General features: G+C 37.7%; 1 protein-coding gene across 1 annotated transcript; it reads right to left on the reverse strand.

Moving 5' to 3' along the window:
• Positions 1–13,126: 13,126 nt before the first annotated feature.
• Positions 13,127–13,927, reverse strand: LOC147508070 (uncharacterized). The gene has a single exon (XM_086596760.1). It carries the CDS (start codon positions 13,925–13,927, stop codon positions 13,127–13,129), a length of 801 nt encoding a protein of 266 aa, XP_086452886.1.
• Positions 13,928–14,459: the final 532 nt, after the last annotated feature.

The following is a 14,459-nucleotide window of genomic DNA, read 5'->3' on the forward strand; positions in this document are numbered from 1 at the left end:
CGCTTGATCCTCATCATCCATCTTCATACCAACATTCAAATAATCTGCTAGACGTCGACGGAACTCACTAACGTGCTCTTGCATCGTTGAACCATCGACCATCATGTACCGATAAAGACGCTTCTTAAGGTACATCTTGTTCGACATGCTCTTGGTCATATACATAGACTCTAGTTTGAGCCAAATACCGGCAGCGGTATTTTCTCCTATCACACTATACATGACCTCATTGGCAAGACATAACCGGATTGATGAACAAGCCTGAAGATCGAACTCTTCCCAATCATTATTACTCATACTCGCCGCTTTAGATTTAATCCCCTTTAAAGCCTTGTGCAAACCTTGTTGGATGAGGATGTCCTTTACTTGGACTTGCCAAATCCCAAAGTTATTCTTCCCATTAAACTTCTCTACTTCAAACCTTGCGTTTGACATCTTGGGAGCCATCTTTCAAGTTACACACAATAACCCCAAAAAAAAACAGTTTCACCTCGGAATTTAATCGAACACCTTGTCTACACAAAATTCGAGCATTAAACTCAAAATCCTAGGTCGTATACCTACGCTCTGATACCAATTGTTGTGAATAAAATAACTGCGGAAATAACGTTACCCACAACAAACGGATCAATCCAACACAAGGATCGATCCTTCTCAATAGACAAGACTTCAACACCCTCCAAGCAATCTCCCAACACTTCTCAATATCAAATAACAAGCATATAAAGTAAAACAATTAATGTAAAAGAAGAACAAACCACAAGACGAGATATATCGTGGTTCGGCAATTTGCCTACATCCACACTGCGAGTTCCAAGCTTTACTAGATGTCCAGAGTAACAGATTACAAGTCTCTCAATTCACTCACAAAGAATGAACACTCAACTCACAAAGAATTGCTCTCTTTGTAATCTCTTTCTTGGTTTTGGAAAAAGTTAGGGTTTTCCAAAAACCTTGATTTTGTTTTTATACCAAAAACAAATTTCGTGGGTTCTTGTTAATGCGAGGCCCACGAAAAATAGCCTTGAAGCAGGCGCTCTTTGAGCGCCAGCGGTGGCTCTTGTCTCAGGGCTCTTGGGCGCAGTCTGCGCTCTCTAAGCGGTGTGGCTCTTGACTCAGGCTCTTCTTGCAGCGCCACGGGCCTGGCGGAAATAAAAAAAACATCCCTTTTTCTCTACAATATACATGCAACATCTCAATAAAAGCATCGGATAGACAATGAAAAGGCAAACAAAATGAAGAGATCTCCCATCATCATATACTGAGTCTCCTGCTGCTTCTCTCCATCTACGTTCTAACTCAGAACACAATCCCATGCAAAAAGCATATTGCGAGGGTCAGCACAAAACTAGTGTGAGTGATTCAGAGACAAGGCAGGTAGTTCCTTAGTCCCCTTAGCAAAATAATTAAAGAAATTGTTGCGCGGGATATACAAAATAAGGCTTAATTACATAAATATGCATCGTACTTAGGTCCATTTAACACTTGTATCAACATACAATTTTTTTTAACAAATGTATCAATGTATTATGCCCGATTTCACAAAAATAGCTAGCAATCTACTAGCATCCGTCAGTTAAGTGATGATGTGTCCATTTTTTTTTTCCAATTTCGTTTTATTTGTATTTTCCACTCGGCATACCACCTCAGCGCCTGAAACTGACCCATATAACCCGTTTTCATCATCTCTTTCACCCATTTTAATTTTGAACCCATTTACATATAGACCCATTTAGTCTCAACTCTTCTTCTGCTACTCCTCTCCTCATCCCTTTGCAAATTTCGTCTCTCCTTGCAATCTTCACCAGTAAAATGTTATCCTACACTAACCCAATCACCCCATTCACAACTCCCATCACCAAAATCAGTCCATTACCCAAAACCCCATTTCTTCAAACACCTTCCAGGACAACTTCTTTTACACCACTCATTAGATTCTCTTTAGTTGAAGAAACTATAACAAAACAAGAAAAAGAATAATGTGTTTGTTAAATTTTAACTCATGGAAAGGAAAGGAAATAAAATGGGTGGTCCACTATGAAATGGAATGGAAAGGAAATAATTTTAAATGGTATGTGTTTGGTAAACTGGGGAAAGGAATAATCATGTTTGTTTGCAAAAGCTATGGAAATGAATAATTGTATTGTTGGGTCATGGGTGTATTAGTAGTAAGTCCCTATCTATTTATTTCCTTTCCTTTCCTTTCCACAAAATTTTCAGAGGTTAGCTAAGGACACAAAACCTTTTTCCATTTCCATGATTTTGTTTCCATATGGAAAAGCTCATTTCCTTTCCATGGGTAAACAAACACCTTAAAAACTATGGAAAAGGTAGACCACTCTTATTTTCCTTTCCTTTCCATAGTGTTTCCATCATAACAAACACACCCTAAGAAACACAGAAGAAATAATAACATAGTTTCTTTTGCCATACAACAATTTCAGCAATTAATTTCACTCACAAAGTTACAACCAAACAACAAGAGAAGAAAAAAAATCATTTATTATTCCTAGATCAAAATTCAAAAGATGACTAAAACGCTAACAAATCGGAATTCGCTACGAATATACTATTCTTGTTCAGTTTGATTTCTCTACAATTGTTGTCTTCAGGTTCGAATCTTTAAATCATTAGATCTCTTATTAATTTATTCATATTTAGTCAATTGTTTTTTAAATATATGTTTATTGGAAGTTGCATGTATAGTTCACCTCTCTGGTAATTTGAGTTTGTGTTCAGATTTGTTTTATTTGGCTAGTTCTTAACTTATTGTTGAGTGATACAATTAAGTAGTGCTCGAGGGGACAATCATAATTTTAGTATGGAACCAATATTTTCATCATTAAGATTAAGTTGTTTTCGTTATGTGTGTTTGGGGACGGAGATAGAGTTATTCCACGTTCGGAATGGAATTAATGTTATTCATTGCAACTTGCAAGTGGCTTTGGCTTACCTTGATGGATCATTGGGTTTTTGCAGTTGGGAAATGATCCAAAAATGTTTGAAAATGGGTGAAAGAGATAATGAAAACTGATTATATGGGTCAGTTTTGGGCGCTAAGGTGGTAGAAATGCTGAGGTGGTATGCCGAGTGGAAAATACAAATAAAACGAAATTGGAAAAAAAACAGACACATCATCACTTAACTGACGGATGCTAACAGATTGCTATTTTTGTTAAATCGGGCATAGTACATTATTAATACATTTGTTAAAAAAAAATGTATGTTGATACATGCATATTTCGGTAATTAAGCCTACAAAATAATTACATTCAACTTCACTTTTACCTTTACCCGAGTGCTAGTTTCATAAGGTAGGCATGCGCCCTACATAAAGATTTGATAGGGTCTACCTTCTTGCAAAGCATATTGTAAATGAATGAATTGAAAATAACTAACATTTACAATAGTTTAAATATAACTACATAACCTAATTCATTCTAATATTACATACAAATATCCCTAGCCACGACCACGATAGTCACCTTTACACACTGCTCACACTGCTGTGACTGACACATATATCTGTGTGTCTCCCCACATAATCTGCTCCCACTCTCTGTTAACATGCATTCATCTCGATCTGTCGAGGATATCGACTAGGACCACAAAATGCCGAGAATGCTGGATCTATGCATTCGCGATCTATATATCATATCTCTCGCCTACTCTTGAAGTCGAGGATTAAAATAGTCACTCTTGGGTCAACGGACTATACCTATCCACAGTGGTGATTAATCAAGGAATGTTTCTAACACCCTAAACTTAACAAGGAATTTTCATCAGGCATTCTCATTAATGCCAAGCCCAGTAAAATATACAATGTCAAAACCAGGAGTCGTGGCGGACAAGGAATTACACACAACATACAATTTTTCTCATAAGATATAAAATTTTACGAAAGAAAAGTATACACTTATAACATCCCACTAAGCAAATAACCTGTAATTCAAATAACCAATGAATCATATAATAGTAAAGCTGAAACGAAAACAAATGCTAACACTAGTACAACCCTCTTCAAGGCCATGTATACCTTACGATACTCATTTACCAATAACTAACAATACAAGCTTCAACAAGCTTCCTCAGTGTATACCATTCAATACCCATTGTTCCATTATTGTACAACTTTCAGTCAATAACAATCTCTCTTCATGTTGGCTGACTAATCATAAATTATTCGAAATTACAACTCTATCAAAAATTAAATTAACACGATTCCAAATGTAAACCCAACTCCAGGGTGAACCTATACCATGAACATCAAAGAAATATCATATATATATATAATAGAAAGAACCACTCACTCGAAATCAAGTTATTAAACCAATATCGAATCCCAGAGCCCGCGCCACATTTGCAAACACTTATCTATTATCTTCACCTTTGAATAACATTCCAAATTTATGTATTTTCATCACATAACAGTTTTTAAACTCTAAGTGTATCAAAAATTACAATTTAAACAACCCAATAACCATTATCATTCTATAATTGGACAGCTGCTAGTACAGTGTCCATACAAATTTCACCAACTTACTCTTTTCAGTGATCACTATTACCATTACCAGAATATTTGCAAATAACCAAACGACAATAAAATATCTCATAATAATATTCCCTATCACATTAATCTAGTCCAAACAAACATATATACGTATATTGTCTCATGCGACCACCTAACTTCCCAAAAATTCAATAATTCACAACCATCACTAATTCAGCATTCGTAGAAACTCAAATTAGAGATGGAACCATCCAATTATGCTAAAAATTTCAAACCCCTAAAATTTATGCAACAATCCACAGTACTACAGTAACAACTTCAACAAAATCACAATATTCACACATCTAAACTATAAATGTTCAGTTCTAAAATTTAAAATATTGTTTTCAAAATTTCACTTTGAGGCTATGAACATTGAATTATGTCGAATTCTACAACCCCCAATTCTAGGGTTTAAACAAAATAATAAATTAAGTAATTTTTTTTGTAAAAAAAAAAGAAGAGTTAATTAGACTAAACCCCCCAAAGTATGTACCCGTTTATATTAAACTCCATATTGTTTAAATCATTAGACTTAAATACCCATTCTGGTTGTTATTTCATTTAATTCCATAACTATTCCCCCTAATTATATTTGACCCTTCCATCTTCTTCCCCGATCACTCGTCCCATAACCCCAATGTCAGCCAATGACGTACCCAACCTTAAGTAAATCCAATGATATTCAATTTTAACTTCCAAATACTCAATTCCTCTAATTCTAATTCCAAAACAAATTGGACTGCGTTAGTTTTGATTAAAAATTAAAATTTTCCGTTCCAAGAGAGCTCACTTTATTTTTGTTCATTAAAACCTTTCTACCAACGTTTTGGATAGATTTCTCATTCAAAATACTTAAAAACTGTGAGAGCAATTGTGAGAGCGGGGGTATTAAAAACTTTTCCAACTTTTTGGTCTATCAATTCTTGTGAGAGCGGGGGTATTGAAGACTTTTCCAACTTTTTTTAACTATTTATAGTTTTAAAAGTATAGTTTGGAGGGAAGTTTGCCAGTTTTGGCAATTTCTGACGGATGTTTCCTGGCGAAGACCAGCGTTGACTGTTAGCTGGGATTGATCATGGAAGTTTGGGGATCTCAGATCCACCTGAACCCCCAAACCCGGATGGATCTACAACAGATCGAAGCTCTTCTTATTACCAAAACCCTAGCCATTCAAGTATTCAATCATGGAGTTCTCTGTTTAACAAGAGCAAAAATTCTAGGCTTCGACCAAACTTAACAAAGGTACATACTCCTCTCGTCAATGGTATTCCTTTTGTCCCTATTGAGATTGTTAATGAGGGCATAGATCTCTGGAAAGATTACCTTGTGGGGTTTTTTTGTGGAAAAGAGACTTTCCTATCCCTTCGTTAAAGCTACATTACAAAAACAATGTAAGATTAAAGGAAGTTTTGAAATGATTGCTGATAAAAACTTGTTTTATTTCAAATTTGTGAATGATGAGGATCGACAACTTGTTATTGACCATGGACCCTCTTTTTCTTCCTGATAGAATAATATTTGTTGTGCGTCCTTGGTCTCCAACTGTGGAAAATCTCATAAATGGGATTACAGCCCTTCCCATATGGATAAGAATGGACCTCCCTAAGTATCTGTGGACTAAGAACGAGATCGACTTCGTGTCCATTATTATTGGGGAACCAATCTGTATGGATGATGCCACTGCAAACAGAACGCGCATAGTTTATGCAAGAATCTATTCAGTAGTTGATACTAACTTCAAGTTTCTCTCAAAAATTATTGTCAATACTGGAGGTGAAACTACTGTGGATATTGAACTAGAGTATGAATGGCTACCTGACTTATGCAACCATTGCAAAGTTTTCGGTCACTCTATGCTAATTGCTCAAAAAACAAATGGAAGAAAGTGCAAGTTCAAACATATGGTCAACCTCAGGTGAAACCTACTCAAGTAAACAGGCAAAAAAAAAACATGACATGCGCTGGACACCAAAGAAAAATACTCAAAATGGGCAGCCTAGTTGCTCGAGAGACCAAAAAGGGGCACCTACCTCAACTGAGGGCTTATCAAAAGACTCGCCAGTTATCATTTCAGAAGGAGCAAAAGCACAAGAGGGCCCATCTAATGAAAATGAAGCTTCGCCACCTTTGAGAAATGGCTCTCAAATAGTAATCCATGCAGAGGTGCAGGCAACAAATTGGTTTGAGGTTCTAATGCCAAATGATGACGATGAAATGCAAGATGTTGAGGATTCTCAACCCAACAACCTAGAAATAATTCCATATGTCACTGACAACCAAAGTACAAAGAAAGATCCACATCATGAGGAGCTTTTTGAAGAAGTACAGACATATTTTGAGGCTACTGAAGTTGTCATTTTCATTGAAGAAGAGGAAGTAGCGGAAGGGCTCCCTGAAGTAAATACTGAGGAACAGCTTGCTTACTCTCTCAAAAAAGGTTCAGTGCAAAAAGAATATAATCTAGATACTAGCAAAGAGGAACGAGAGAAGGAATATTTCTCTGACCATTTTTCCTCAGAGGATGGCTCAGAGATAGCTGGAATGCTTGTAACTCCACCAGTTACTGGGGTCACTGTCAAAACAAAACAACTCACAGTCCATTCAAAGCTCTCAGATGCAACAAATTGGCAGAAAACAAGAAAGAATAAGAGGTCAAAGACACAGTCCAAGGGGGCTGGGAAAAGTCACTCCTAGTCTACACATATGATGATGAATAAGATAGCAGTATGGAATGTTAGGGGAATAAACATACCTCAGAAAGCTAAGGAGGTAAATAAGGTGAGGAAAGAATCTAACTTATGTCTTTTGGGGCTCATTGAAACTAAAGTTAAGAAAGACAATTTCGATCACATTAGCAACCTATGTTGTCCTGGATGGAGTATTTATGCCAATTATGACAGTGACCCGAGTGGAAGAGTTTGGATATGCTGGGATTCAAACTATTTGGAGGTAAAGAAAATGGCAGAGAGTAAGCAACACATTCATGTCACTGTAAAACTTCTTTCTACAGCTCAAATGTTTGAGCTAACCGTGATATGTGCCAGTAATGAACTCTCTGAAAGGAAAGCGTTGTGGAGTATTATAAAAGGGATGCAAAACTATTTCTCAAAGCCTTGGTGTCTCATGGGTGATTTTAACAATGTCTTGTTTACAAATAAAAGAGTTGGTTGTGATGACGTTCATCCCAAAGAAGTTGAAGATTTCATGGATTGTGTTATCTCATCCGGACTTTCTGACATGCAGTACACGGGCTTCTTTTTCACCTGGTCAAACAATGCTCAAGGAGTCCTCAGAAAGATGTCAAAGATAGACCGAGTTCTTGTCAATGCAAGCTGGAATAATAATTTCTTAACTGAAGCCTCTTTTACACCTCCAGGAATCTCTGATCATTCTCTTATGATGGTGACTTGGTATGACTCTAAAAAAATCCATTTTCCTTTTAGATTCTACAACATTTGGTTCTTACATCCTAACTTTCATGAAGTGCTCACCTCTGTGTGGGAAAAACAGTTTTATGGCACCCCAGTTTTTGTGTTATATTCTAAGCTTGTAGAACTTAAAAAAGCCCTCAAAGGATGGTCAAAAGAGAAATTCTCAAAGTTCTATGAGAGAGTCAAAGCAGCTAGAGAAAACATGTGCAAGTTGCAGCACCAACTGCAATCAGACCCACATAATGCAACACTAGCTCTGCATGAGAAGCAAGCCCGAAGCCCGAAGCCTATATATTTAGTTTCCATCTCGGTATCTAGTACAATCTCCGGTGTAGGGACAACTGGTGGGGTAACTATAGGCATAGTTACGTTGTTATCGACCACTCTCCCAGAACAGAGAGTGGTGATAGCATTTAGCTCACTTACATTTGTATTTTCCGTACTAGTATTATCGTTCGCCTCAAAGGCTGTGTTTGTTGTTTTAGGATTAGTTATTGCTTGACCTGGAAACACACCTTTGGGTTGTACTTTTTCTTGTGCTAACTGCTGTAAGGAAAGTTGGATGGCTTGTAAAATCTGTTGTTGGGATTGCATAAAGGTATCAAAATGATCCGGTTGTGGAGTGGTATTTATTACAGGTTGTGTGATAGGGACTATGTCACGTTGATTATTAATGGGTGGGTTGTGATATTTATTATTATTAACCGGAATGATACCTCGATTTGCATTATAATTATTATAATTACCTTGACCTTGTCCTTGACCTTGTCCTTGTCGTGGTGGAGCTTGGTTATAATTGTTTGCTTGCCTAACATTTTAATTATTAAACCCTGGAGGTGTTACTTGTTGATTATTTCTCCAACTGAAGTTGGGATGTTGCCTCCAAGGGGCGTTAGGAATAGGATAACTATTAATTGAGCAAACGTTATCTTGTTGTGATGTTTGTTGCTCGTAATCTAGAGGACAATAAGAGTCGAGATGTTCAGGACTCAAACAGAAATTACATGGATTGGAGTTGACATTCATGACTGGGATAGGCTTTTGTTGTACATAAATAGCCTCTACCTTTTTAGTGAGAGATTCGATTAAATTTTTTAGTTCTGGATGGGGTTTCATCTCAAACATACCGACGCCCTTAACTGTTGTAGAAGAACTAGCGGAACGGGAGATATTGTCACTACCCCCCCCCCCCCCGAGTTATTATTACGCTTAGTTTGATCTTCTAAAAATTTATAAGCCTCTGAGGCTTCTTTACTTAGGAAACTACCCCCATTCATTATGTCAAGGACTTCTTTATGGTGGTATAGAAGTCCTTTGAAAAAGGCACGAACTAATGTGTCTTTCGCGAGGTTATGGTGTGGACACTCTATAAGAAGATCGGTAAAACGATTCCAAGCCTCTGAAAATGATTCATGAGGATTCTATCGAAAGAAATGAATCTTGGAAAATATTTCATCTATCTTCAGGGGTGGGTAAAAATGTTCCATAAATAGTTGAACAAGTTTGGCCCACGAGTCCACAGAATTAGGTGCTTGGGTAGTTAACCAAGACGCCGCCTTATCGTCTAAAGTGAAGGGAAATACCCTCAGTTTAATTTGTTCAGCACCAACCGTAGGATGGTGGAATGTTGTAAGGACTTGTTCAATCCTACGCATATGGAAACCATGAAAAACGGGTAATAAATTAAATATAATTGGGGGGATTCGAAAATCCCCCACTGGGTCTGCTAGAACGATGCAAGATTTTGGGCTATCGTTCAAGGCTTTGTAAAAGTCAGAGAGAGGAGACTCTCTTTCTTCAGCCATTATCTCAGGTGGTGTGTGTGGTATATTAGGTAGAGGTGTAGTGGGTGGTATACTAGAAAGGCGTGTTTGTTGACTTTGCCGGTTGATTACGTTAGGTGTTTTTCTTCGACCTGACTTTAATCTCATGCAAGGCTAAGACCAATCTTAACTAAACACGACAACACTCCAAACAATCCTGATATGCTAGTATAAACCTCTAATTGGAGATACGAGGAATGGAAGAAAGGAGTACTTGAATGCCTCCTTGCTTCGCTTATAAATAGCGTCTTGTTTACGCGTACTCAGTGTGTATAACAAGTTAGAACACTGAAAAACTTGAAAAAATGGAAGTTTGAAACAAACTTGTGGAAATCGGGCAGATTCAACTTAGTAGTGGGTCGCGACTCGGATAGGCCTAGGGAGTAAGGCCGCTTTTCGAGTCAATCGAGGTCCAGCGCTTCGGTCGTGGGCTTTCAAGAGAAATTGGAGTTCCAGGCGTTTTGGTGTGGGTCGAGCTCAGTTTATGCCTTGGGAGGGCGCGGGGAGCGCTCTGCTCTGGTGATTTGGGCACGGGTCACGCTCCAATTTAGCCTGCCTAGGGCATGGGTCGCGCTAGTGTAATTCCACGAGAAAAATTTTCAGTGTTGAAACGGACAACCACAGTTAGAATCAAACAAGGATGGGTGGGTTTAATGGGACTTTAGAAAGACTAATTATACTACGAAAACGATTCTAAAGGTACTAAGATGGCAGCGGCGCCATTTGATAAATGTAAAATTGATAGTTTTACCTACGAATAAAGCGATGAAACTCTAAACGCAAGTAAAACTAAAACTTTTCTTTGTGCTAGACTTATCAAAGATTTCTACTCTCGATAATATTGAAATAGAGTTAGAATAGAAGATTCGTTCCACTCCTAGTTCTTTAGCATTTGTTGTTTTCTAGTTTATCAATCCTACTAAAGTCAATGAGAGATTTACGAATTATACTACTATACAATTTATACTAACAAGATAATGGGATTCAACTACGAAATGCTACGGGTTGAATCTATGATAAGGAATTAGGGGGGATTGATTCCACCTTAACTCGACTTAATTTACTAACGACGAATTGTCGTAATCCGAATTGAACTGCTTTTGCAGAACAATTGGTTCTTCCTAATCCCTAGTTGTTCATGGTAATCTCTACCAACTGATATCTAGCATGTGAAACAATCAAACCCATTCTCATGGTGAACTAATTATTTTCTAGAATGGAATAGAAATTACGACTACTCTACGTTAACACAAATCAAGTTTCATCAAGGCTTCTTCAACCCCCTCTAATGGAGGTTTAGCCTAGAATCATCATGCTATCATTTCCATATGAAATTAAACAAGTCAGGATAAAAAGATTGAAACTTTGCTTATTTAAACTCAAATGGAAACTACTCGTGCAATAATTTATTCAAACTAATAGTGACAATTAAATGAATCTAGGAATTGAAGCTAATAATTAATGGAAATTGAAACTAGATTATCAAGGACTAATTATTTTATTGATCTAACAAATAAATAACAATCATTCAATACTGAAATTAAAACAAGAATAACAACTAATTAATTAATTAAAAACTAGATCTAGAACTAAGCTTTAATGGCTACTTGCTACCTAACCTAAGTATTCTCTTAAGATCTAAGTCTTGTCTGTGTAAATGGAGGAGACCAGATCCACATTTTCGTGCATGGGCTGAGGAGCCATGTTTTGGGCCGGAAAATCGAGCCGGAAGCCCAATTTCTTCAGTCCACAGAGCCCGTTTCAGCTAGCTTTGACTTCAGCAGAATTTTCATCCACTTTTGCTCCTCTGATTAGGTCAAGGCTTAGACCATTTGAAAGATCTTTCCGAGCCGGTCGTTTTGACATAAGGTAGGCCCAATTCCGAGGCCTGAGTCCAACGATATGGTCTTCGGAAGTTCTGCTGACTTGTGCACTATTTATACCCGCGTTGACTTTTCAGTTTTTGACTAGGCTTTACAAAGGCTTTGTTTCCTTGAATCTTGGCCTTTAATCACAGAACTTTTTAGCAACCAACCCTTGCTCTTTTATCTCGCCAAAGTGGCACATTTCTACACATAATTGACTTCAATGCCTGAAATACATAAAAGCACGTAATCAGCATTAACTCTTATTTATTACTTGCATAATTGGTCTAAAAGTATGATTGTTAAGGGGTTAAAACTACAGTTTTGGGCTCTTATCAATTGCCCTTAGGTAAAATTCTGAGCCATTACAACTTCTAGGTGGTCTAGTTGTTGCTTGAAGAAGGAGTGGATTTTGTCATGGTTTCTTTCAAGTTTTTTCTATTCATTTTTTAACTTTTATTGTTGTCGTCGCTTGCTGATAATTGTCTATTTGATTCTGCGAGACTCATTATCTTCTTCAATTCTACTCGGCTGTAGAGTTCTTGATGTCTAGGTGGCTGTCGGGTGAGATAGTTATAAATCTATTCCAGTCATATCCAATTGCATTTTTGTAAGTTTGTGCAATGGAAATGTTTGATGGCTATTCTGGTGTAGCCTTTTTTTTTTTGCTAAAAGATAATTGTGTATATAGCAAAAAGAAAAAAATACAGTTATATCAGGTGAGAGACTCTTATAGCCCCTCCAACATTACAACGATTTAAGCAATAAATCTATAGTAGGTGAAGTGTTGGTTCTCCATAATATGTAGGAAGTCCGGGTGCGTGAGGCCACCATTGTTCTTTGCCCATTAAGCTAAAGTTGCTCCTCTTTTGGCACATTTATCAGTTCCGAAATTCACTTCTTTCCATGTACTAGTGAGAATGATGTTTGCTTTGGTCTTGAGTCTATTCCATTCTGCTTTGCATCTCCAATGTACCTTGCTTGTCTGGAAGGGTTGAATTGTAGCTTTCGAGTCTGATTCTACCATAATTCGATCCCACCCCAACTCGATAGCCTTCTTAACACCTTCAACAATTGCAACTGTTTCAGCCACATAGTTGGTTGTAATCCCGAGACCTCTTATGAGTGTTCCAATCACCTGGCCTGTGTGAATTCTGAGAGTCACTCCCCAGCCAGCATCCCCTGGATTTCCCCTAGCCCAACCATCTGTGTTCACCTTTAGAAAACTTTGCGGATGAAGAGACCAATAACATTCCATAATCTTAGGTGCTCTTCTAAGTATATTTTGTAAGCCCAGAGTGTGTAAAGTGGCAAGTTCTTGAGATGTGTTGTCCATAGTTCCAGCTGATTGCATGTAGGCTTCTAGAATTGCTTTTATGATATGTGCTCTTATATAGCTGTCCTTGAGCTGCACTTTGTCGTATAGTCTCTTGTTTCTTGATTTCCAAATGTGTACTAGGCACGTGATGGCTGCTGCAGACTAATATCTCTTGTTAGCGGGATTCTCTTCTTGCAAGCATTGAGAACATCATTCCTTGAGTGAATTGTTCCCTGAATATAAAAGCTCTGTTTGAGATACTCCCAATGTTTCTGTGCAAAACTACAATCAAAGAGTATATGTTCTTGAATCTCTTCATATTGCTTGCACATGCAACAAATGGTCGCCAAGATGAATTTCCCTGCCTTTAGCTTATCATCAGTGTGCATCACTCCTCGAAGAACTTTCCATCCAATTCCTTGAACACTAGGGTGAAGCATGGACTTCCATAAGAATGAATACCAGTTCACTTTTGTTTCTTTCTTCTGGGTAGCTTCATATGCAGTAGAGACTGAAAATAGCCCATCTGTGGCAGGCATCCAGATTCGGGTATCCTCTTGTGTAAAATCAGGTTGCTGTAGTAAGTTCAAGTTCACTCCCACCCTGTTCAGAATTTCTATGAACTCTGTGGTGAATTCCTGATGATCATTTCTGATACATTCACTCAACTTGGAGTTGCATTGCCTCCAAAAACCGTTGTGCATAGGGATTAGATCACAGAGAGCATCTAAGCCTGTCCAATTGTCTTTCCAGATGTTGATGTCTTTGCCTGTGCCAATGGTCCAACTAGTATACGTCTTGGCTTCCTCGAGTGCCCACTTCATGCCAGACCAAATGGATGATTTCTTGTACTTTGTCCATTCACCATTTCTTCCCTCATATTTCCCTCTCATAAAGCATGCCCAGTCACTGTTGTCGTTTACCATATACCAAGCCATTTTTAGTAGCATCGAGAGATTTATATCTTTTAGTCTCCTTACTCCTAATCCACCTTCTTCTTTCGGCTTGCATGTCTTTTCCCAATTTAGTGTCATGAACTTCTGTTCTGAGGGGTTGCCACTCCAAATAAAATTTCTTATGATCTTTTCACATTCCTGACTGCAGCAGTTGGCCATTTATAGATTGCCATATTATGAATAAGTATGTTATTCAACACATGCTTTGCCAACACCACTCTACCTTGAAAAGATAACAATTTGCCAGCCCAGCTTGATGCTTTCAATCTAACCTTATCTACCAATTGAGCCAAAGCTTGTTTAGTAATTATGCCATTAATGAGTGGTACACCAAGGTATTTTTCTGGTAATGCTTCTTCTTGAATCCCAAGTAACTCGACAGTGGCATTTCTTCTTGTGGGAGTCATGGGGCTCAAGAATATCTTGCATTTTCCCTTGCTTATGTACTGCCCAGCTGAATTCTGATATCTCTCAAGAAGAAGAAGTAAGTGTTTAAGACATCTTTTGTTCGCAT

This window comes from Coptis chinensis, chromosome 3 (assembly GCF_015680905.1).
Source record: "Coptis chinensis isolate HL-2020 chromosome 3, ASM1568090v1, whole genome shotgun sequence".
NCBI lineage: Eukaryota > Viridiplantae > Streptophyta > Magnoliopsida > Ranunculales > Ranunculaceae > Coptis > Coptis chinensis.